The sequence below is a fragment of the Exophiala mesophila genome (genome assembly GCF_000836275.1).
Source record: "Exophiala mesophila strain CBS 40295 unplaced genomic scaffold supercont1.2, whole genome shotgun sequence".
Lineage (NCBI taxonomy): Eukaryota > Fungi > Ascomycota > Eurotiomycetes > Chaetothyriales > Herpotrichiellaceae > Exophiala > Exophiala mesophila.
This window is the reverse complement of record NW_015622505.1, coordinates 3,211,457-3,234,369: the sequence shown is the minus strand read 5'-3', so window position 1 is coordinate 3,234,369 and position 22,913 is coordinate 3,211,457. Positions and strand designations below refer to the sequence as shown.

At 49.1% G+C, this 22,913-nt stretch overlaps 5 protein-coding genes across 5 annotated transcripts; 2 read left to right on the top strand and 3 right to left on the bottom strand.

Annotated features, from left to right (window-relative positions):
• Positions 1-426: 426 nt before the first annotated feature.
• On the top strand, positions 427-1,748 carry PV10_02945 (uncharacterized protein; the record flags this gene model as incomplete). The annotated part of the gene is made up of 1 exon (XM_016367328.1): positions 427-1,748. One exon carries the CDS (start codon positions 427-429, stop codon positions 1,588-1,590), a length of 1,164 nt encoding a protein of 387 aa, XP_016226846.1. The 3' UTR covers positions 1,591-1,748.
• A 279-nt stretch (positions 1,749-2,027) lies between these two features.
• PV10_02944 (uncharacterized protein) lies at positions 2,028-4,076 on the top strand. Its single transcript, XM_016367327.1, has 2 exons — positions 2,028-2,241; positions 2,290-4,076. Exons 1-2 carry the CDS (start codon positions 2,173-2,175, stop codon positions 3,949-3,951), a joined length of 1,731 nt encoding a protein of 576 aa, XP_016226845.1. The 5' UTR covers positions 2,028-2,172; the 3' UTR covers positions 3,952-4,076.
• A 2,920-nt stretch (positions 4,077-6,996) lies between these two features.
• PV10_02943 (uncharacterized protein) lies at positions 6,997-9,311 on the bottom strand (the record flags this gene model as incomplete). Its single annotated transcript, XM_016367326.1, has 3 exons — positions 6,997-8,125; positions 8,212-8,334; positions 8,383-9,311. 3 exons carry the CDS (start codon positions 9,309-9,311, stop codon positions 6,997-6,999), a joined length of 2,181 nt encoding a protein of 726 aa, XP_016226844.1.
• A 988-nt stretch (positions 9,312-10,299) lies between these two features.
• Positions 10,300-11,477, bottom strand: PV10_02942 (uncharacterized protein; the record flags this gene model as incomplete). The annotated part of the gene is made up of 5 exons (XM_016367325.1): positions 11,254-11,477; positions 10,921-11,205; positions 10,692-10,869; positions 10,546-10,638; positions 10,300-10,493 (listed from the first exon to the last, which is right to left on the bottom strand). Exons 1-5 carry the CDS (start codon positions 11,419-11,421, stop codon positions 10,300-10,302), a joined length of 918 nt encoding a protein of 305 aa, XP_016226843.1. The 5' UTR covers positions 11,422-11,477.
• Positions 11,478-11,675: 198 nt separating this feature from the next.
• Positions 11,676-15,441, bottom strand: PV10_02941 (uncharacterized protein; the record flags this gene model as incomplete). The annotated part of the gene is made up of 4 exons (XM_016367324.1): positions 15,310-15,441; positions 12,830-15,245; positions 12,562-12,774; positions 11,676-12,499 (listed from the first exon to the last, which is right to left on the bottom strand). The coding sequence occupies exons 2-4, from the start codon at positions 14,793-14,795 to the stop codon at positions 11,676-11,678; spliced, it is 3,003 nt and encodes a 1,000-aa protein (XP_016226842.1). The 5' UTR covers positions 14,796-15,245; positions 15,310-15,441.
• Between the last annotated feature and the right edge of the window lie 7,472 nt (positions 15,442-22,913).

The following is a 22,913-nucleotide window of genomic DNA, read 5'->3' as shown; positions in this document are numbered from 1 at the left end:
CATCCGAGTAGAAATTAGACAATTTGGCATATTGACGGCAAGGCTATGACAGGTACATAGCCTCGAATGCTCCTCTACTGTCGATACGCTATTGTCAATCGCTTGATAAGCCAAAGTATCATAGCACCAATGGCCTGCAGCATCTCGTCAAGGGTCCTTGCTTGTCATTTCCACGCCCTTTGAAACTCTGGACGGTGGTTGTTGCCTGGAGATCCCCACCTCTTGAACCGTCTACCCCACGTTGAAACCGACGTCAGCTCATTGGTGTTTGTGACACTTTATACATGGATATAACACACTATACAACCTCTCTCCAGGAACCAGAGTGAAATAGCTCAAATGGCCTGAGTACATCATCAACACTTTTCGTTCCAAGTTATAGGGTATTTTGAGCTCATTGTGTCAACGATATACATTGCCATCAACATGCCACTCCAGGCAACTCACCTCCAATGCCTTTGTGGCGCCATCCATGAACCTGCGACACTCCTGTCGTCCCAACATCAACCATCAGACCCAAGCACAAGTACAACAATTCCCCTTCCGATCCCCAAGTCCATCTATCGAACAACTATCTGTCACTGCAACATCTGCCGACAAACCACAGGTGCAGTAGGCGCATGGTTTGTTCCCCTCAAAGGTCGACCCAGTGAGACCTCGATGGCAAATGTCTCGTCGTACAATGCAACCAAAGACGTCACCAGATATTTCTGCAGCACATGCGGCTGCAATGTTTTCATCTTTGACGGACCAACAGGCCACTGGATCGCTTGTGCTGGCATTGTAGAGACGGAAGACACCCAGGACAATCAAGCCATCGAGACAAATCAGACACCAGATGTTCAAAAACCTGGCAAAAATGTTTCCAATCTCCAGTATCATGAATGGGTGGATGATGTCAAAGACGGCGGGTGGGCGGCTTTTCTGACTCGATTGGACAATGGTCGACAGGTTCCATTTTACAAAGTCAGTCCACATCAGTCGAAAGAGCAATTATCGCTCGAAGAACTACTTGCTGTACAACAGCGAGCAAGGGCAAAGACAGCCATCTTAGCTTCATCACGCGGAGATCGAGATCAGATGACAGCCACTTGTCATTGCGGCGGCGTCGACCTACGGATCGATCCCCCGACTATCCACGATACACACAAACACTCCCACCAGAATGACGCTCCCACCTCTGAACCTCTACGTTACCCTGCAGCAATCTGCTGTTGCAGATCTTGTCGTTTGGCTTTAGGCTTTGCCCTTCAACCTTGGACATACGTTCCTCCTGATCGCATTAGGACCGCCTCAGGAGACCTGGTCACCTTTGGTCCTGACACCAAGAATAACGGCCAGATCGAGAAGATGAAACACTATCAAAGCAGTGAGAATGTCTTACGGAGTTTCTGCACCAGTTGCGGAGCAACAGTATTCTTTCAGGATGCCAATAGGATGTCTATCATTGATGTCAGTGTGGGTATCATCAGGAGTGATGATGAGAATGGAATGGTGGAGGAGTGGTTGAAGTGGAATCGCTCTGGTGTTAGCGCTAGAGATGAGGTTGTTGAAGAGGAGTTGGTCAATGCTTGGGTTACCAAAGAGTAGGAGTGATTATATGCAGCAATGCGGGATGATCGTTCATTGTTCTTTAGCAACGAGTATTGTCATGATGGTTGTACGGGATCTGTGAATGGAAACGCTTGATGACTACCTTTGAAGTTACTGCTGTTTCTTGTATGTGGATATGCATTGTACCTGATGTACTTGATAAGGTTGTTCTCGTGCATGTGCCTTTAGCAATACTTGAGATCTAAGTTCAGTCAAGTAGAGAAGCTTTCTTGTAGACATGAGACTGAAATTGAATGATGAGAGTTGTATTTGATATCACGAAGGGGAGAAACTGATATCACGTGACTAAAGTCAATGGTACGGTGGAGTAGAACTCTTTCTTCCTGTGTCAAACAGCGGAGTATATCCCCAAACCAACATTTGTCGAATCTCCAACTCCAGGCAAAAAGTTGAGAATAAACCATCTTCTACCATGCCCATGTCCAGCAACACCAGCACTTCAACCCATATCTCTGCCCTTGCACCCACTTTCTGAAACCCTTCATGACCTATCAGTTCGACTGCTGACCAAAACTCATCGCCTGAGGCCTCAATCTAACAACTCAACACCCTTCCGCCATGGCCGCCGCTGCGAAGCCAACCAAGAACCAGCTCAAGCGCGCAAAGAAGAAGGCACAGAAAGCCCAGGTTTGTCCTTTCAATTCGTCTTTATGCGCCCCAACTGACCAAGAAAAGAAATCAGAAGAACCTTCACAACCTGCAGCCGCTGAGGCAGATGCGCCCGAACAAAAACCAACAACAACAAATGGCGACAAACCTAAGCGCGAAATCATCAAATCCGAAGACAACGAAGATGCTGATCCTTTTGCCGACCCCCTCATCGTCGACGATGATAACCCACTCTTCGACATGTACAAGGATATCATGGGCAAGTTTGAGGAAGCAGACAAGGAAGATCCAGCATTGAAAGAAGCGGACAAACCAGAGGTGTATTTCGACGATGACGATATTCCCGACGAAGAGGAGAACGAGGCCGCCGCGAACAAGATCTCCAAGAAGAAGCGGAAAGAAATGAACAAGTTATCGGTGGCAGAATTAAAGGCGCTCGTCAAAAAGCCCGAGTTGGTGGAATGGACAGACACATCAGCACCAGATCCCCGGTTATTGGTGCATCTAAGATCATATCGCAACGTGGTCCCGGTGCCTACACACTGGTCGCTGAAGAGAGAATATCTATCTTCCAAAAGAGGTGTGGAGAAGCCGCCATTTTCTCTGCCCAAGTTTATCCAAGAGACGGGTATTGCAGAGATGCGGGATGCCGTACTGGAGAAACAGGATCAACAATCTTTGAAACAAAAACAGAGAGAAAGAGTGCAAGGAAAATTGGGAAAGCTCGACATCGATTATCAAAAACTCTACGAGGCCTTTTTCCGATTTCAGACTAAGCCCGAACTGACGAGATATGGCGAAGTCTACTATGAAGGCAAGGAATTTGAAACCAATCTTCGACATTTACGACCCGGTGAGCTGTCGGATGAATTAAAGGAAGCACTTAATATGCCCCCAGGGGCACCACCACCTTGGTTGATCAACCAGCAGCGTTACGGACCTCCCCCATCATATCCCTCGTTAAAGGTCCCTGGTGTCAATGCGCCACCACCGCCTGGGGCAAGCTGGGGTTTCGCGCCCGGACAATGGGGCAAGCCGCCAGTCGACGAAGCCACCAACCGACCTTTGTACGGCGGTGACATCTTTGGTGTCCTTCAGCAACAACAGAATACGCAACTGGGTGAGCCGATAGAAAAAGAATTGTGGGGAGAACTACAGCCACAGGAAGAGTCAGAAGAAGAAGACGAAGATGAGGAAGATGAAGACGAAGACGCCGACTCAGACGATGGTGGTGCGGGCATTGAGACATCGGCCGGCCTAGAAACGCCCAGCGGCCTCAACTCATCAGTACCCACAGAGATTGGAGGCACCGAGACTGTGTCAGAGTTCGACCTACGCAAACGCCGTGGCACCGAAACCGAAGAATCATCACATCCTCGCTCAGCATACCAGGTGATCCCTGAACGACAAACTCGAGTAGAGGGCTTCTTTGGCGGCGACCGCGCCTACGATCTCAAGGGCACCCAGCAAAACCAGAACCTACCTGTTCTAGGACAAGAAGATACACGAAAGCGGAAGAAGCCTGGCGATGTTGATATCTCAATGGACCCCGATGCGTTGGCTGCAGCAGGCAGCATGAGTAAAGAGGATCTTCAAAGGGCGTACGATACTCAGAGGAAAGCAGAACAGAACCCAGGCTGGGATTTCCAGGAAGATTTGTCAGAGATGATAGCTTCAGAAAGTCGGAAGAGGCAGAAACGAGATGAGGAGAGACGAGCTAAGCGATGAGATGTGGATGTTATTGATGGGTATAGGTCTTGGGTTCTTGAGCAGACGCTCTTACCATGTAACTGTATTATCAGAAAAGGCAATTTTGACTTGCTAAAGGCGAGGCACTCTAATGATATCCTGAATCTGCTGCGCTAATGAACTAGGGTCGCGTGTCCTGTACTCTCGTACCCAGTCAGTTATGGTAAAGGTTTGGCCTCTCAAGTCGAGGTCTGAAGCGTCTCCACAACCTGGATATCTGGAAAAGAACGCCATCAAAGCAGAGACAGGGAACCTCTAGCCTCGGGTCCAGGCACACTCGTGTATATCACTTTAGACTGGAAGAGGACATATTTTATGGCACGGCGGAGGGGGAAACTACTCAAAAACAACGTAAGAAGAGTATAATTCAAGTTGATTGACATTTACGGCCCCGCGAATATTGACCTAAACTATGTGCCAGGTTTGCAAGCGAAGAACCCCTGGGAAAATCGAATCAGTCCCCTTTTCTGCTAGAGTAATGTATGTTGTGAGCGGGTGAATGAGCGCCATCGCGATTTTTCCTCAACCGCCACTTCGAACCCAACCCGACCACCTGATGACTTTACAGAACATATTTGAACTGCAGACTGGCATCACCCTCCTTCCCATTCGATTCGACACCCGTAGCCAAGATCTCCTCCTTCTTCTTATTTCGATAACGCAGCAGACTATAAATCGAAACCACGCCACAAAGAGCCACAAACTCAAGTCCCAGACTAACACCGTTGCCACTGATATATCTAGGTCCGTCAGTAGCAGGATAGATCTGACCAGACAAAATACCCGAGATATTGGCAATAGTGGCAGCAAATGGAACTCCAACACTTCGTTTGTAGTCAGGAGCCAAATTGCTCGTTACCCATGTAAGCATGATGCAGTTGAAGGGGAAGATTCCAACCGCGCACATGAACATGGCGAAGTATCCGGCGCCGATGTTGGCGGTGCCGAGAGCGATGGAATAGCCAATTAGAACGGGGATGGGGACCATGAAGAGGAATAATGCGCGTTTGTGCAGTTTGTCGGATGCCCAGGAGATGATGCCGACGGAGATGGTGGCTAATACGTAGACCGGGATGGTGAGGTAGTTGGCTTGGATGGAGGTGTAGCTGTGGTGATGAGTCAGTTCTCATGTTTCATGTTTGGTTCTGTAGAGATAAAGAGAAAGAGAGGTCTGTCAGTTACGGAATTGCACTTACCCAAAGCCGCGAATGATGGTAGGTAGAAAAGTGCCGAAGCCCAAGAGAGGCAAAGAGGAAGCGAAGAGGGAAAAGGCGACGAGATAGACGAGCAAGTCGGTGACAGCAGACCACACGTAGCGGGTTTTGAAGCTATCCTCCCCTTTATAGAGGACATCGCGTTGTTTCTTCAACAACATAAACTCCGACTGTTCCTTGGTAAGGAACCATGCCTTCTCAGCGCTAAAAGGCATGGTGACCCAACAGAGACCGCCAATGACGAAGGAAATGATTCCCTCAATGATGAACAGCCACCGCCAGGGTTCCAAACCAGCTCGATGGCCCATCGATTGAACGCCATAGGCAAACAAACCGCCAAAAGCTCCCGAAATGGTCGTAGCACAATAGATGACGGCGATCCGTTTCCCCTGCTGGCGTTTATTCCAGATGGTGGAGATGATGAAGATGATGCTGGGTAGGAGACCAGCTTCAAAGAAACCCAACACCAGACGACAAGCCAGCGCTTGGTGGTAGTTGTGTACGAAGCCGGTGCCTAATGTTGCAGCACTCCAGCCCAGCAATGCGACTCCCAGAACTCGATTGGCGCCAAACTTCTTGATCGAAACAACCCAGGGGATGTCGAAGACGATATATGTCACGTAGAAAAGTGTGACTAGGTTGTTGAATTCACGTCCTTGGAGATTGATATCCTGAGCAAATCCAAATACCACGGCGTTGCCTGGAAGTCAGATCGTCAGCTTCTTGTGTCTGCATTTGGTCGACCGGTCCAAACAGACCAGGCCAGACGAGAGCAGGGAAGATCCAACACCCAAGAAATTCTCTAAACACAAGAGGTTGGAAACTGCAACATTTCAGAACCTACCTATATTGGTGCGGTCGAGGTATCCAATGATAATGAGAAAAGCAATCTGCGGAAGCAGACACATATCGAACTTTCTCAATGTCTTCCTCTCCATTTCTGGATCCAACTGCATTTCGGTCACGACGCCAAGTCGGTCTGACTCGGTTTTGCATACGTCCAAGGCTTCGCTGGCTTCCATGCTCGGGCGTTTGTGTTCCTCAGCCATTGTCGGCGAAATGTTGATGACGACGATGACGACGACGAAGAAGTGTTGATGGTATACACCCACTCTCTCTGGAACAAATAAAACAACGAATACGGAGAGGACAACCGGAGAGCAACGACAGAGTGCTAATGGTTTGAGGAAGAAGGGCAGGAGAGGCCAAAGGGGGTAGGACGTTGATTAATATGCATGCATCCAACAGGATGGACATCTCGTGGTAGTCCAGTGAGATAGGAGAACCTCCATAGATCACTATCAGGCTCTCTCTCGGTCTGGCCTGGCTGATGACTCGGATTTGGGTGTCGATGGCCGAGAAAGACGGGGGTTTGTGAGCGTGTAGGGGGTTTAGGTGTGGGAGTAAGTGATCTCGTGTGATCTGTATGAGAATGACATTTGGTACAGCGGGAAATGGGTTATCATGTGGCGTTGCCGTGTCATCCAAGTCCGAGCACCCACTTTTCCATCTCCGCCATGTCCGGATAGCGGAGAAAGGGTTCGCTGATAAGGCTAGACCTATACTCACGTCGAGCAAATCTAGGATTGTTATAGCTTAGGTATTGGTCCTCAAAGGGCTATACAAGTGTCCAATAAGGGTCACTCGCACGATTGCTCGTATCGTGCCTGGGCCTGGCCAAGGTGATAAGCGATTTTGAAGGTCTGAAAAATGGTTGTGTGGTATCTTACGATCATACTACCAGGGATTGAGTTCTACATACTCTGTATTTGTTGGTGGGAATTGGTAATGTGGATTGCAGACAATGCTATCATGATAGACTTATCGAAGGTTCATCCCAATCTCCTCTCGCTCTACTGAGCGCCGCGGCATCTGACAACAGGCCTGTCATGTCCCAACTAAAGAGATCATACGAATCTTCGAGTTGTAGGTCGGCATAATCAAACATCATATCGGTCCCCTCGGTTAGCTCTCCCAAAGGGATGCTTGGACCGATATCCTGGATGGTCGATTGATCCAGCCTGGCCTCATCATCTAATGGCTCGCCGGCGTGACCACTCTGATTGTCAACGCCTGGAGTGATCGCGATATGTGCTGTGGGTGATTCGACTCGGCGTCCAAGATATTCTCTTGTCGAAGTCTCTCCCCCAAGTATAACCGAGATTGAGGGAACGAGACGCTCAGTATCGTCAGGCGAGCATTGCTCTCCCTGCTCGAGTAATGAAAGCATTGTCAGAAGCACTTTGCGTCCATTGACCGCTACAGGCACCCCGCACTCTTGGGCTTCCAGAAGGGCCAAATCAGCCGCCATGGTCTCGACATCTCTCCTGGCGGCCGCCGGGTCAGGCACTGATGCCCGTTCGACCAGTAAAAGGGTCACTAAAGTCACTGCGACCGAAAACACCTGATATGCTTGAGGGAAGAACTTCTGCTGGGTCCGGAATGATTTGGCAGATCGCATACTTCGATACACTGCCAGTGCATCCTCTACCGCTCGAGCGCAGTTGAGTTGAGCGCGTTTAGAGCTGTCGCCGAGAAACGCCCGATACATGCGCACTTGCTGTGTGCTGACGCAGGTTCGAAGGATATGGTGTTGCCAGCTTAGAAACTCGTAGTTACCTGAGAACAGTTTGGGGTTTCCCTGGTTGTCCAGCTGGAAGTACCACGGTAATTGTTCCATTAGGTCACGTAACTGACGGTCGAGTCCGACGACGGCTTCGTAGGACTGGAGCTGATCGGGCTCACTCATCAGGGCATTATTGATGAGCTGGAACACCTGAGCTCGATAGATGTTCATGCTCATTGCCGTCGGCTCTTCTAAAGACCTTGGGGTGATGAAGTTGTCACCCAAGTCACTGTCATGACAATTCTGTGGTAGCGGTACCTTGGCGAACTGTACGCGAATTAATGGTTGCCGGTCGAGACATATAGATTGGAAACTGGTTGTTGTCAGTGTCATGGGTTTGAAACATCCTACTAGTGCTGTCGATGCTCTTGTGATCTTTATATAGTGGGTTTCACTCACGTGTCCGAGTCTACTAGATCCCACCATATCCGATGTCTCATTTCATCATGGACATCCTTCGAAGGGAGGTGGTCTTTATCCAAGCCTAAAACTTGTGCTTGTCTGATCGCTTGGGCCATCCTTCTGAACCCAATGAGTATTTGGATCTGCAATAGTAATAGAAGTACTCACGAGTTGAGGGTCTCAATATTATTTGTGGCATACCAATAAAGCTGAGTTATTGTGAATGTTTGAAGCTGTGTGAGGCATGGGTTGACCTCGAAGTTACCGGCCTGGAGTGCCTGGAATGACCCGTGATGCCATAAGTGTGCGAGTTTGCGGATGGAGTCGCCTTGTATGCCAACAAACTCGATGGCACTGATGGGAATATGCAACCCACTAATAGATAGAATTGTGAACAACAGGGACAACCAGATTAGGTTGACTTCGTCCACGCTGCCATCCCAGAACTGACTGTACTCCTTGCGGAAGCTGGGAATATGCACCGTCTGGAAAAGCCAATTGATATGTTCAACAAAGTATGTCAGGAGAATATCGCATTGCGTCCTTGTTGGCAGTAGCTTGACCAAGAAGTTCTTCCACTGTAGCTTCTGATTCACCTCGCTCTGGCAACTCAACAATGTCAAGCCATCTAGTGGGCCAATCTGAAGTAGTGGAAGCACTTGGGGGAATAGTACTGCTGCTTGTGTGCCCCCAAGGTCCACCCGCCCAGATTCCAAAGCTTGAGCAGCGGAATCCATGTGGATATTGGAAACGATCTGACTCTGCAAGCGATTCGTCGGGCCTCCAGGTGATGTGGGGACGGCTTTTGAGATGGTCGAGACGCCTCTAGCATTTGGTGAAGTCTCCACTGAGGTCTCGTTGGTGTGTGGCTGTCGATTTGCTGGCCGCTGCCTGCCTTTGGCGGGCGCCGGATGTTGACGACAGACATGCTCACGCTGGTAACGTACACATGTACTACATGGCACCAACCTGTCACATCGTAGTTTGTGCTGTCTACATGGCAGACAACTCAAGGGCACTCTTTTGGGCACTTTCCTGCCCGTCGACCGAGCTTGAACCGGCGGATCAGGCCTCGGTGCTGCCGGTGAGGAGGGCATGCTTGCAAGAGAAGGATATAAAGTACCGGAGCTCGAGAATCGGCGCCGGACTTATTGGTGCTGGGTGACAAAATGTTATACAAGAAGCTCAATCGGAGGTTCGGATAAAGAAACTTCTTAGAGATGCCAAGACCGGAGATGCACTCTTCCCATCTCCGGTCACCGACTGGTCCTGTACCGACATCGGATTTATTCGAGTAGATGCAATTGACAACTGTGAGGCTGTTGTCAGGAAGAATTTTGGATGCTTGGGGGAGTTGGGGGTCTGTAGAGACATATTGACTTTGGTCAGATAAGTGTGCATGAGACGACCAGGGCTTCATTGCATTCTGGTTCCTCGCAACGTGGATTTCTAGAACAGACAGCAGATATCTCTGCCTTAGGTGGTTCTTTCCTTTCGTGTCTTAACCAGAGGTGTATTCCTGGAGTCAAGTTTGATGTATGGGACGGCGCCCGAGGGGTGTGCAAGACCGACCTTCTTTCTTCTCAAAGTTGCAACACAATATTTGGGAGGAAGCCAGAGGAGATTGGCGAAACCCTGCACAATCCATTGTTCGCCCACATGTAGACAATCCTGTGCTTCCTCAGGAAGGTCATTTGAATGATCCCACGAGCTCGCAGTTGGAACGAGGTATTGAACCTCTAATCGTGACGAAGCGTGTAGAATCGGCGGAGTAGCACAGCACTCCAGTAGTATTGGGCCATGGGCACCAACGTCCCATGGTCAACCATGGCCCAGGCGAGCGGAGGATAAGCCCGAGGGTTTCCGTCCCTTCACTGAACGGGCCCAGGCCCGACCAGTCCCAAGCGACATCACCCATACGCCCTATGAGGTTGAACAGCTGTCAAATTTACCAGGCTGTGAAATTTGATTTCAAGTAGAGAGCTTGCATGGCATATCCGATATCATCTCGATCTTACTGAACTCTTTAATCCTGCTGAGAGGCTACGGACTTATACCTGTCGTTCCTCAAAAGTAACAACGCCTTTAATCGCTGGAAAAATGGCCTCCATCCCCTATATTGCCCTTGAAGGGCTGTGATTTCAACAGTCCACCGGCTACAACCTGTTCCTGGTACTTCACTAGGTCCCGCACATCCCAATTTGCTGCAATAAATCGACCTCTCAAGAAATCGGCTTCATTTCCAGCCAGAAACACCGTGAGGCCACCGAAAAGCTCAGCTGAAAGAACGTGATTAGTATGGACAATCAACAATGCGAAAGATTGGCTCACGAGTATCTTTTGCATAGATCTCCAGTTCAGGTCGCAGAACGCTACTCTTTGCCATTCCGGGATGCACGTTAAAAACCCTTAATTCTGGATACTCTGGCAGCTTGTCAGTTCTTGCTTTCATCTAGCCTCCTTTCCTGTGCGCTCACCTGCGTGAAGCTGATCTAGGAGCATGTTGACGGCCAGCTTAGACATGGTGTACGCAGATTGCCCTGGGCTGGCGAAGTAAGATGCTGCAGTTCCTGTATTGATAAAGGTCGACGATTGGCCCGACGTTCTCCTAACGAGCTCTCTTGACACGAGATATGCTCCTTTGGCGTTTATTTCCTTTGCGCATCCCTTCAGCGGTAGTGTCCATCTTTCAGTCGGGGTACTCACAAAAGCTCTCCACCAGTCGTCAACTGGAGTGTCGCCAACATTGTTCACGGGACCAAGCACACCAGCGGCATGCACAACCACGTCAATGCGGCCGAAGCTGGCCATAGCTTGGTCAAACAAGTACTCTGTATCCTCGAGTGAAGATACATCGCATGGAACTGCAAGGTATTTGGTGTGTGGAGCCACTGCCTGCAGTTCCGTGATCACTTGGTCAAGTTGCTGCTGTCTCCGTCCTGCCAGGGCGATGGCTGCTACACCAGATTTTGCCCACTGCCAACAAGCTCCCTAGAAAAGACATCAGTTGGAAGGGTTTGTCACTGATTGGAAACAGACTTTGCCGAAGCCACTTCCAGCACCCGTGACTATCACAACTTTGCCTTGAGCAATCTGTTGAATACTTGCTGCCTCGTGACTGATCGCAGGATACAGATCACGGTGAATATTGGGGGTAAATTGGAGGGCCCGAGTCCAGAAGTCGGGATGTGATATATCAAGTGCCATGTTACGAAAGATATAGTCTTTTTGTTGGTTGAGAGAAATGCTGGACACAAGTCTGGATCTGGTGGTGAATAAATGGAACCCAGGAAGTAGAGTGTACATCTTGCGCGAGGAGACCCATTTAAATCATTGACTTTCCATGTCACCCTGCCAAGTCCGTGTTCGGATATCTGATAGATCCGCCGCTTTCTTGCCTAAGGCTTTGATTCTTATTCCGACGTGATACAGTGATACGTTTTGATTCTACTACTACCTATTCAGTCCAAGCCGGTAGCGTATTCCTCGATCACACTTCTTGGTTGACTATAAGTCCCAAGAGGTTCATAAGTGATCTCATCGAATCCAAACGCAGCTGGCCCACCAGCCATCAGTCCCGCCTTTGTCTGGCCCCAGATGGGCGAGCAAGTAATTCCAAGGACGTTGACCACTACTCCATACTTATACTCCGGAACCCCCAAGGCTCGTCCTGATTGAGCATCCAGGACTGTGATTAAATCGGGTACAGTTGCGACAACTCTCGCCTTGCCTCCTGGTGGATGATGCTCTGCGATGAGGTTTTCATTCATGAATGGAATCCTCAATGTGCCACCATGGGCCACAGCTGGTGTCAAGCTCCCATCTTCCACGGGATCTCCGTCATGTACTGGTATTGCCTGCAATACTACTTCACCGTGCGAATGACCTTTGTAGAGGCGACGTTCGACCCCGATGATTTTACCACGGAACAAGATCTTGGCTGTGGTAGGTCCTCCCACCTCTTGTATTATTTGTTCCGCCACAGATCCAACTGTGTTGTTCAGATTTGCTCTAGCAATGCATCGGCCAATGCGCCAGGCCTGCGACATGGTGTTTCTGACCGACCACTTCTGAACAAGATTTGTGGTAGTTGGCTTTGCTGCCAGACCAACGTAGTACCCCATTTCGATCGCAGGGGCTCTCAGCGATCGATCGATACTGCGGTCGTCTGTGGCTTTGGTCAATATCATCGCTCTTCCATCGCCCGAGGCAATAGCACATGGAGCAATCTGGTTCTTCTCGTGTACGGCCACTGTGACCTGCCACAAGTTGGGAAATGCTCGCCCTGGAGGTTTCATGATGATTAGCAATGAACCAGTGACGGAGTTTGATCAAGAGTTTCCTCACCCATCCAGTCCGCATCGACCACAGGCCGGTCAAACTCTCGGGAGGAGCCAATGCTCAATGGTAGCAGCCCGTTTGATCCTCCAATTTCAAGGCCGATAAGAGCATCGAACGAGTCTTTGTGATAGTACTCCAGCATTTCTTTGAGAGCTTCAACTGACTCATTTGCGCATAGTCGTTCCTGAGGCACAGCTGGAGATCCCATATTGCCGGCCCCTGAGCAACTTTGTTAGTAAACTCCGGAAAAGGCTACCCAAAGCCCAAAACTCACAGTATATGGATGCTTGAGGGTCTAAGTCCTCTGCATCTATGATTCTCAGTCGATAACCTTCAGTCAGAAGGCGTTGCAGCTTCAGTGTCTCCGGATAAGGCGTTCCTCCACCTCCACATCCTAGAACATAACAGCCATCGCACATCCATTCAAGGTCTGTTGAAGAAACTAGCCACTCGGCTTTCCCTGACTCCTGGTTCCGCATGATTGTTGGTCGATAACCATCGATGTCTAACGGTTGTTGCTGTTCTAACTTTTTGTATTGTTTGGTTTCCAGGTGGATCTCTTCTTCGGCGCCCAATTTATCGTCAACCCAGCTACCAGCGTTGACTTCTGGCACAGCGACAAAATCACCCACCGCCTTGACAATCGTTCTAACTCGATGGTCAAGATATTGTAAAGGTAATGATTCTTTCTCTGTGATGGCTATTGTTGCGGGGTCCGCACCGTTGAGAATAGCCTTCTCAACGGCCAAATTAGAGGCGTGAGCTAATGCTTCTTTCATTGTCGTCTTTGATATTTCTTGAATGATGTCAACACTTGCACTGACTCTTGATGTGGCTGCTCCCACGGCATTTGCCACGTCATAGTATGGCGGTCTGACGATATCCTTCACCCCTTCAAGTTCATCAAGTGCAACGATAGACCCACCTCCAACTAAAATCAGCTTGAGTGGTTGAGCGGATGTTTTGACCAAATCAATCACGCGTTCAAGCCGGGCTTTGATGACTTGGCGGGCCTTTTGTACCACAGACGCTTCGAGGGAGTTGGGGCCCGCTGAAATCGCTTCAGTTACCAATGTCCCAGATGCAATTGCGATGTCTGTTGCGGTAGTGGTACGACCACCGAAGGCCAATGCTTCTCGTTTAATGGCGAATCCCACCGAGTCCGGACCAACGGTGACATTGTCGCCCTCAACACGGACTATAGATCCTCCGCCGATCCCAATCGATTCGACCTGCGGCATCGTGTAGTTTACCTTAACTCCTGCGATCGACACATTGGCTAAAGATTGCCTCGGGTACCCAGATGGTAATAAAATACCAACATCTGCTGTGGTTCCTCCAATGTCGCACACGATAGATGCCTCGCTGACCGAGCCTTCCCTGTAAAGCCCGCTGAGATAGGCAGCGCCTCTCATCGAATTGGTCGGACCAGAAGAAAATGTTCGAATCGGAAGCCTAGCAGCGGCATCGGCATCGATCAATGTCCCGTCGTTCTGGGTCAGATACAATGCGCATCGTAAGTCAAGTCTCTTCATGGCAACACGAAACTCTCGAACTGTCCTTTGTGCAAACCGATGGATTGAAGCGTTGAGAATTGAGGCATTTTCACGTTCCAAGAATCCAAGATTCGAGACGTCAGCCGAACACACCACGCTAATACCCGGCAACTGTTCCACGATGATCTTGCGGACTCTTTCTTCTTGTTGGAAACTTGAATCAAGAGGGGAAAAGACACCACAAACAACGACCGAAGTGAGATCCTTCTCTTTAATGGTTCGACAGGCCTCGATCACTTGACTCTCTATGACAGGGGCTTCCTCGCTGCCGTCGATATGAAGCCCACCATCAACGTATGTGTGCCAGCCATACATGATCTCCTTGAGAAGTGGCGGAAAGTTGGAAAATGGTGGTACATCTTTAGTAAAACTCTTTGATAATCGAATGACGGCGACTTTCGCAAGATGACGATCATCATGCTCGATGATTGCATTGATAAAGTGCGTGGTGCCGATTGACAGAGACGAAATTTGATCGAGAGGTACTTTGGACTGCTCTAGAACATGACGAACCGCAGTCTCAATTCCATCTGTGACGTTAGGTGATGTGGTCGGGGTTTTGTGAGCTGCAATAACGCATTCGGATCGGTTGCTAGTCGTACTATCAACGATAACGGCGTCAGTGTTGGTGCCGCCAACGTCAACACCAATCCGGTATGGTAAAACCCTTGCAATAGATCCCATGGTATAGTAACAATATTTCTATAGCCAAAGACTAGTTGACTACTTATATTTAATGAATCGTGATGGCTCAGTTCATGTATTTGTTCATTTGCAAAGGGTACTTGGACTTTCAAGATCTCGCACTCTAGTTGGAGTCCCTGTCAGAAGTCAGAGTTTAACCGTCGAAGCCAGAGAAGGGTTATCAAAGATATCGAGTATTGGACAATAGTCCGATTGTGAGGGGTGGGGATGAGTTTCGTGGCTCCACGCTGGTTCGGAGATGTTGTCGGTGATTCGGATTTGAATGAACTCGGATTGTTTCGTCTATCTGGAGCATCCCTGTCTGGGTCTAGAATCACCCATGCAATATTCGACTAGTCCCAATACCATAGCTAAGCTCTTACCCTGGATTTAGATCGTACGATCTAGACCGATGCCGGGTAGCACGTGGATGGATGTTCTTCAGACCAACTGTTTTTAAAGTCAGCGTCCTCCAGATTGGCTCAAGGTGATCTTGTTTTGTTGAGATGCGTACTATCGGTCGAATTCTTCATACGAGATGTCGTCTCTCTTGCTGATTGCGATGACGAGCTTCACAGGCATAGTGGATCTATCGGTGATTTTTTAGCCACTTTTCTCATCTGAACGGCATCCAAACTCATGTAGCTCATGGCAAGATTATAGCATATTAGTCCTGTGAACAATGAAGTGCTCAAGAAGAGAAGATGTTCCCGAATGGTGGCTTGGCAATGTGTGACCGTTTGCAATCGATGGGAGCCTTGTCCGATCACGGGATCGTAGATCCATGAAATACATCCAACAATGCCGCAATAGCGATTAGCTCTTTGTGAAGTTTGCGCGAATCAGATTGGAGCAAATGTTCAGGATGGATTGGGCTCGGGAGGAGGCCAAGGGGCTATCGGCCTAGTGATCAGGGCAGTGCGATCCGTCAGGCTGTTTGCGCAAACGATCTCCCACCATAGGAGTCTACATGATTGGCGCAAAGTCAACTAGGTAAAGAGGCTGTTTCCAGTTCACGGGGCACTTTCGGGAACTGGACACTTAAGTCATCAACGTCGGACGTCGGGTCGGACCTGAATGCTTAACACTTCCCCCGTGGGGAGTGAGAGCCTAATCATCAACGACAGCCTAGCCTCAGTGAAATCATAGGCGGAGAAAATCGCAACTTCTGCATCAACAGGAGGTAATCATCTAGCATTGCAACTTTCCATCTTTCTTTTCGAAATGGCATCATCAACAGGCACTGAAAGCCTGGCCAACACGGTTGCCGGCAGCATTATAAGAATGCAGTTCTAGGGCCCCACTGTCTGCGCACCCCGTCATTGCGTCACGTGCTCGGAGTTCGATTTTGTCCCGCCCCAGCGATGCCTCGGGTCTCACGTAACAAGAGTATATGAGTCTCAATTCGAGATACTGTTTGGAGAACACATGCTGAAAGATAGCTTGAGAACTGGCTTGCGCTTGCTACTGCATCGCTAGAGAACACGCGTTGAGGCCATTCACTGTAATCATGGCAGAGACGATTCAGCTTAGAGACTCGAATCGTGGGATTTACAATGCTCCCGGATTCGACAGTGACGCCGCGAATCGGGCTGTGTCGCTGCTCCAGAGAAACCATAGAGACTTTCACATTTTCTGGAACGATCTCGGATATCACAACCACCAAGTTCACTTTTTGCTCACGGCATATGCCCTGGGCGCCGGAGTCGAGCGCCTCCAGCATGCTTTTGACGCCAATACTGCATATCAAAGAATCAATTCACCTCTTAACGAAGACCGCATTAAAAAGCTCGAAGATGACTCATATTTCCTCGGCTTATTGGGGAACAAGATGGGCGAAGGGACCTACTTTGGAGATTTTCGGACTTTCTTCGAGCGCAAGATGAAGAACGAAGGGTGGCAGAAGGTTACAAATGACTACTTGTTCTCTGGGTCCGAGCTAGCAGAGCAAATGTTGATCAGACTGCACGCTGGTAAGTTGAGCAGCATCCATGAGCCGCAGAGATAGACTGGGTTGCTGATCCGGAGTGCTTCAGGTATTGTGCACCCTATCATTCATCTAGGCTTCGGCGTAGAGTTTGAGCAGCCTGCCATAATTGCTGAGGCGTTGGCTCAAACCGCCTGCCACACCGGTTTTTTTGCCAGGTTCTTCTTTGAGGCCGAGCAGAGATCACGTGAGGTGCGCTCAGAACAGGATGCGCCTCTGATTGACCTGTTCCGCGAGATCAGGGACAACCCCGAGCTTTGGGACAAAGAGCATTGGCGAGGCGGTGACAACCTTGATGATGAGATCTTGGCTGACGCCCCCACGAAGCTGATTGATATTGCGGCCAAATGGCGAGTCAGTCCGACAGATCTCGACATTAAAACAGCCGAGATGTACAATGTCAATGTCTATTCAGCAGGGGCAGCACAGTACAAAGCCAAGGAGGTCAAAATTGACTTCTTCTTGATGCATCAGGTCAATCTGTCTATTTTCTACTCTGTCTTCAATCGACAGACCTGGCTGAGCCTGGAGAACAGGGCTCGCCTGGTCACTTGGAAGGGAAGGATTGATCTGATCAACTATGCTTCCCGCCTTGCGCCGGAGCTCCATGAAGATGAGATCATTAACTATAAGCCAAAAGATCCCAGTCGGACAACTTGGGAGTCGCTTTTTGAGAAGGCTCACACGATGGACGACGATGGTCACATTGTAAAGCTGTTACGCGCGCTTGCATCTGGGGCCGCATTGAGTGCTCCGTACGAACTTCGGGAGGAGCTCTCCCATCGGTTTCCCATGAAAGAGAAGTACTGGATTCAGATTGGAAACATGGCAGTTGACACCACGGTGTCAGATATATATCCCCAACGATTCATCAGGGGAGCAGGCAACCCAGAGAAGTGGGCTGTATTTAAAGACAGGGTGGAAGCTCAGCCTGCCTGTTGAGAAGTTGGTCACATACAGACGTCACTTTCTTCTACTAAAGTCTTCCTGTATTTAGCAACACCACAACGCTTTTGAGCTATTGACATGAGTAATTGGTTGAGAGTCTGACTATGGAGTGGAACACTATATGCCACGAACTTGTGGAGAGGCCTTTTCTCCCTGTACGACGAGCAATGCAACATAAGTTATGACCAGTCACCAGTAACATCATCTTCCCCTCGTGCTTGAGCATCCAGCAGATCCTCAATCTTCCATGGTGTGTGAACATAGCCGGGTGGCGTGTTAGTGTTCTGGAAGGGCGCGCCGTTAACGATGTGATTTAAACATGCTTTGAAATTGTCCACGGCGTATTCTTCTGGGTTATGGTGATAGATCCATTGTCCATGTCGATTTGTGAGAACCTTTGGGTTTTTCTTGACTGCATCCCAGTCTGTTTTCGTCACCGCATTCTGATTGCTAACACCGAGCCGTTGACAACATGCGACGCGTTCAAAGCTGATTCGAATAGTTAGTAAGTTGACAAACATGGAGTGCTGTCGTGGAACTGCAAAGCCCTTCTCACCGGAGTTTGTTGTGAACTTTGAGAGCTAATGGTATGTTGTCTTTTCCTGCTAGCTCGAGACATGCGGCAAGTGAAGTAGCATCCTCAACTCCTTGAGTGCCACCATTCCCTGAGCTGGGCAAAAATGTATGTGCACTGTCTCCAGCCTGTATCACCCTCCCAGCTGGGGAGTACCATTTTTCTTGTGGGTCTCTCCACAAAAGTTTCCAATCTATTACCTTGCCCGATGGCGTGACCATGACCATCCGACGAGTGATTTCAGGCCATCCCTTTTCAGTGATGTAGTCCCTGACTTTCTCAACAGGAGTGAAGTTGTGCCAGGACTCTTGTGCCGTTCCATCATCCTAGACATAGTTGGATCAGCCAAAAGTGCTAGAATCTCGAAGTTAATTGAGGGACAAAAAGTACCGGATGGACCATTGCCCAAAAGAAATAATCTCCAGTGTTCCAGACATAGAGTGACATATCGGGCCTAGAAGATTTGTCAACTTTGGATATACCATCTCCACAGCATGCCATACCCTGCCCAAAGTTCAAATACAGATGGTGGTCCGTTGGCAGGATATGGCCAACGTTCCACGACTAATGGGTCTTTCATGGCGTGCTCAATAGGGAAACACGTTCGATACATCGCATATCCGCTGCTTCTGGCTCTCACCTCGTGGCCACTGATAAGCTTGTGAGACTTTGTTCCAACACCATCAGCTGCAATAACGAGGTCTGCCTCGATTGTCTTTCCGTCTTCGAGCTTGACACCTCCCTTCCCAGTATCGGCGTTTTCATAGTACTCGACCACTTTATGGTTGTACTGTACGGAAATTCCAATCCGATCGAGTTGTTTTAATAGCATCTCTGCGAATCGAGGGCGATGGTGACGATAAACTCTGTTAGGCTTCACCTCACCATCCTTGGTTGTTGTCGATCCTATATCTATCTTGCTTGGCGGCAGAACAGCCTCTCCATTCTGCCTATGGTATCCCAACAGATGCTCATAGGCAATCCTTTCGTTCTCTGCCTCGAGAAATGGCCAGTGAGCGAAGGTACGGAGGGCACTGGGCCCAATCGTGAAATGGTCCCCTGTGGAGTGTGGTCAGTCTCCTTCCGTTGTGGACGCAGCTTGCCCTTGTCTACCTGCTGGATCAATGCCGGGTTGTTTCTCAATGATCTGGACCTCACAGCCTCGTCTCCAGCATTCAAGCGCAGACATAGCTCCGGCAATTCCAGCCCCCACAACTAGAACTGAGATCCCAGTTGAGGGGTGTCGTTTAACATCCTGATCCATGACAGGCATATCTTAAGGGTCTCTGAAAGGCAGTCTACAATAGCACAATTGATATAGTAGGAATCCCTTAACCAAAGTAGAACTATATGGGATGCGATGTCACTTTTAAGTCTGAGCGATTGCCACGTAGAAAGTTAGTCCTTGTCCACCTTGGAGTCGTCTGCCTCTTCAATCACGATGCCCAAGGTACTGCCAGTGGAGCCTCAAAGATTGTTTATGAACGGACTTCACAAAAGTTTCATGAATACATAACTCGGTGGTTTGTCCACTTCTAGGCTATTTAGCTCGTCCCTACATACGTCCGCGTCAATGCCGCAGGCTCTTAGACCAGGTATGGAACAGTTAGATGAGTTCTGTAACAAATCTGCCTTGTGCTTAAGATAAGGTGCTGTCGGACGGTCGGCCCGGATGGTCGGTCCACCAATAAACTTTTCCGAACAACATCAGGAGTTGACAACAAGGGCGAAGGATGTCTTCAGCTTGAGCATTCCATTTTTTAATATCGATACTGCTTTTCTTATAATATAGAAATTTCGGAAGGTGGCATACACCAACCATATCCAAGAAGAATCACCATGGCACTTCCACCACGGATCAAGACCACTGACAAAATTGTCATTGTAGGAGCCGGGGTTTTTGGACTCTCAACTGCTCGAGAACTTTCTAAACGAGGTTACGAGAATATAACAGTGCTTGATCGTTACCCTCCACCTGTTCTTGATGGAACCAGCGTCGACATTTCCCGCATCATTCGCCCTGATTATGCAGACGAGTTTTACTCTCAGCTTGCCCAAGAAGCTTTGACAGCGTGGGAGGGAGAGTATAGACCATTCTTCTACAAGTCGGGGTTTTTAGGAGTTGCCCAAGGGAAGATTCATCCATATTTAAGCGCTTCTAAGCAGAATTTGGAAGCATTAAACAAAACGTTCGAGCCACTCGAGGGGGGTAAGATCAAAGACCGGTTTCCTGCTCTGCATGGAGATCTTTCAAACCTTGGAGGCTATCTCAACGCTGAAGGGGGCTGGGCTAACGCTGAGGAGAGTATTGAATACATCGCCAGACAGTGTGCAAAGCAGAGAGTGAGCTTTGTTTCCGGAAAACTAGGCACAGTCACAGGGTTTCTCACTGGAGAAAAAGGAGTCATCACGGGTTTACAAACACTGTCCAATGTGACTGTGGAAGCTGACTTTGTGATCATGGCAACGGGAGCGTGGAGTCCCCATCTGCTGAATATGGACGGCATCAGCGTTTCAGCCTCCCAGCCTGTTGGCTTCATACAACTCACAGCTGAAGAGGCGAAAGAACTGGACGGGTGCCCTGTGGTCATGGATTTCACATCAGGCGTGTTTATGTTTCCTCCTAGTCCGGGCACAAACATTCTGAAGCTGGCCAGACACGGATATGGCTATGAAGCTTTACGAAAAAGCCACTCCCATGCGACGGAGGTTTCTGCACCACAGTTACTTCACGACAATGCGGCGTCTCACTTCATTCCCGACGACGCAGAAAAGGCTCTCCGAGGTGCACTCTCCATACTACTCCCAAAGTTCAAGGACCGCCCCTTTTTTCGCGCACGTTTGTGCTGGTACACGGACACACGAAGGGGAGATTTCGTGGTCGATTACCATACCGACTACAAGAACCTCTTTGTTGCCACTGGAGGCAGCGGACAGTAAGCAATCGTTGCGTGTCCGAAAAGTCCGCATTGCTAACTGCTAGACTAGCGCATTCAAGTTCTTGCCAGTACTCGGCCAGCGTATTGTAGATAGCATCGAAGGGAAGGCATCTCGGGCGCAGCGAGTGAAATGGGCCTGGCGACCAAGTTCAGAGGCTGTAACGAAAGGGGACGGAAGCCGCGGAGGCCCGCCCAGGCGCAGACTGACTCAAGCAGAGCAAGCCCGACTGTGAGACTTGTGTGACCCAAAATGCAGAGCCCCTGGCAAATGGGTAGGATGTAGTTTACCAGCATCACAGGTTGTTACTCGGTTCAATATCTTCGTTCACTATATCATAACCCTCCAATAGACTTCTAGTGTGATTAGCGCGGTTAAGAGAGGAATGCTGAAGATTATCCGGCAAGACTCGGTGCCGGCTCATTATGCATTTTATTTGTGCCCATGGATCTTACCTTGATAAGGAGTACGTCTGCACTGTAGCTCGACCGTCCGAGTACCAGGAATGGATGAAAATCAACCTTGATTCTTTCTATATATACCCTTCGATCACTCGCACAATACCTTGACCAGACACTACATCCGTTACCTTGTGCTTTGATTTGTAAATTCAAATTCAGTCTGATCGAGATGGCCCCCAGAGTAATAACCAGCTTTAATGGTCCATTGCCAGCAACGCTGTCTGGTCTCGCCACGGCGGAGCCGGCTGTACAGATTGATATTGCCACGGTTGATACTGTCGCATACCCAGGGCTCGGTGAGACCGGTCCTGCTGCTACACTGACATCCATGCCGGGGTCGAACAACAATGGAATGTACGTATTCGCGTCTCTATATGAGGTACGTGGTGATGATACTTACTGAGAATTTGGTATAGAAAGGATCTAGATCTTGCACCACTAGCTCCGCCGGCAGCCATCGTGAAAAATGGTGCTATTGTGAGATATATTGATTTCCTGCCTGGCGCCCAGATACCATTTGTATGTGATGCACAATTCACCTTTCTCTGCCTTCAACAAAGCAGGTGGCTAAAAATATACGATAGCATCGAACAAATTCACTCGAATACATCTTTCTATTTCAAGGAGAACTGAGTGTGTTGACTCCTGCCACGTCCTTCAAGGAGGGCAGTGTTTTGGAAGACAATATACAGGTTACTAGTGTCAAACCAGGAGATGTATACATCCAAAGGGGCACAATGCACGGGTGAGTCACCCGTGAAATTCCTGTCAATTCAGTTCGTTTCGTGGCAAGATCAAGTTAATCATGGTTCCATAGGTGGAGGAATGATTCAAATGAACTTGTGCGACTCTGGGTAGTTGCCATCGATTGCGAACAAAATTCCGTAGCGATAGAAGGAGACAATGGCCGTCACAATCTACCCGAGATGTCCTTTTATGGATAGCCATCTCCTGACGTCAGGAAGGGTGGGACTACTAGCAGTCACCGATGATGGGTTGTGGCATTACTGCGGGAGGTGTAAACTTACGAGATGTCCTAGTCGTCCCAAATAGTCCTATCTTGACATTAATCATTTATCTCACCACCTCAAAATTGTACTTGCTTATCTACTGCCAAGAAGCTCAAGCAACCATAATATCCTGTGAGTGTTGAATCATTCGAAATATTGGGGCCCATGCGAGTTTCCGGGACGGGTTGCATCGTCGGAGGG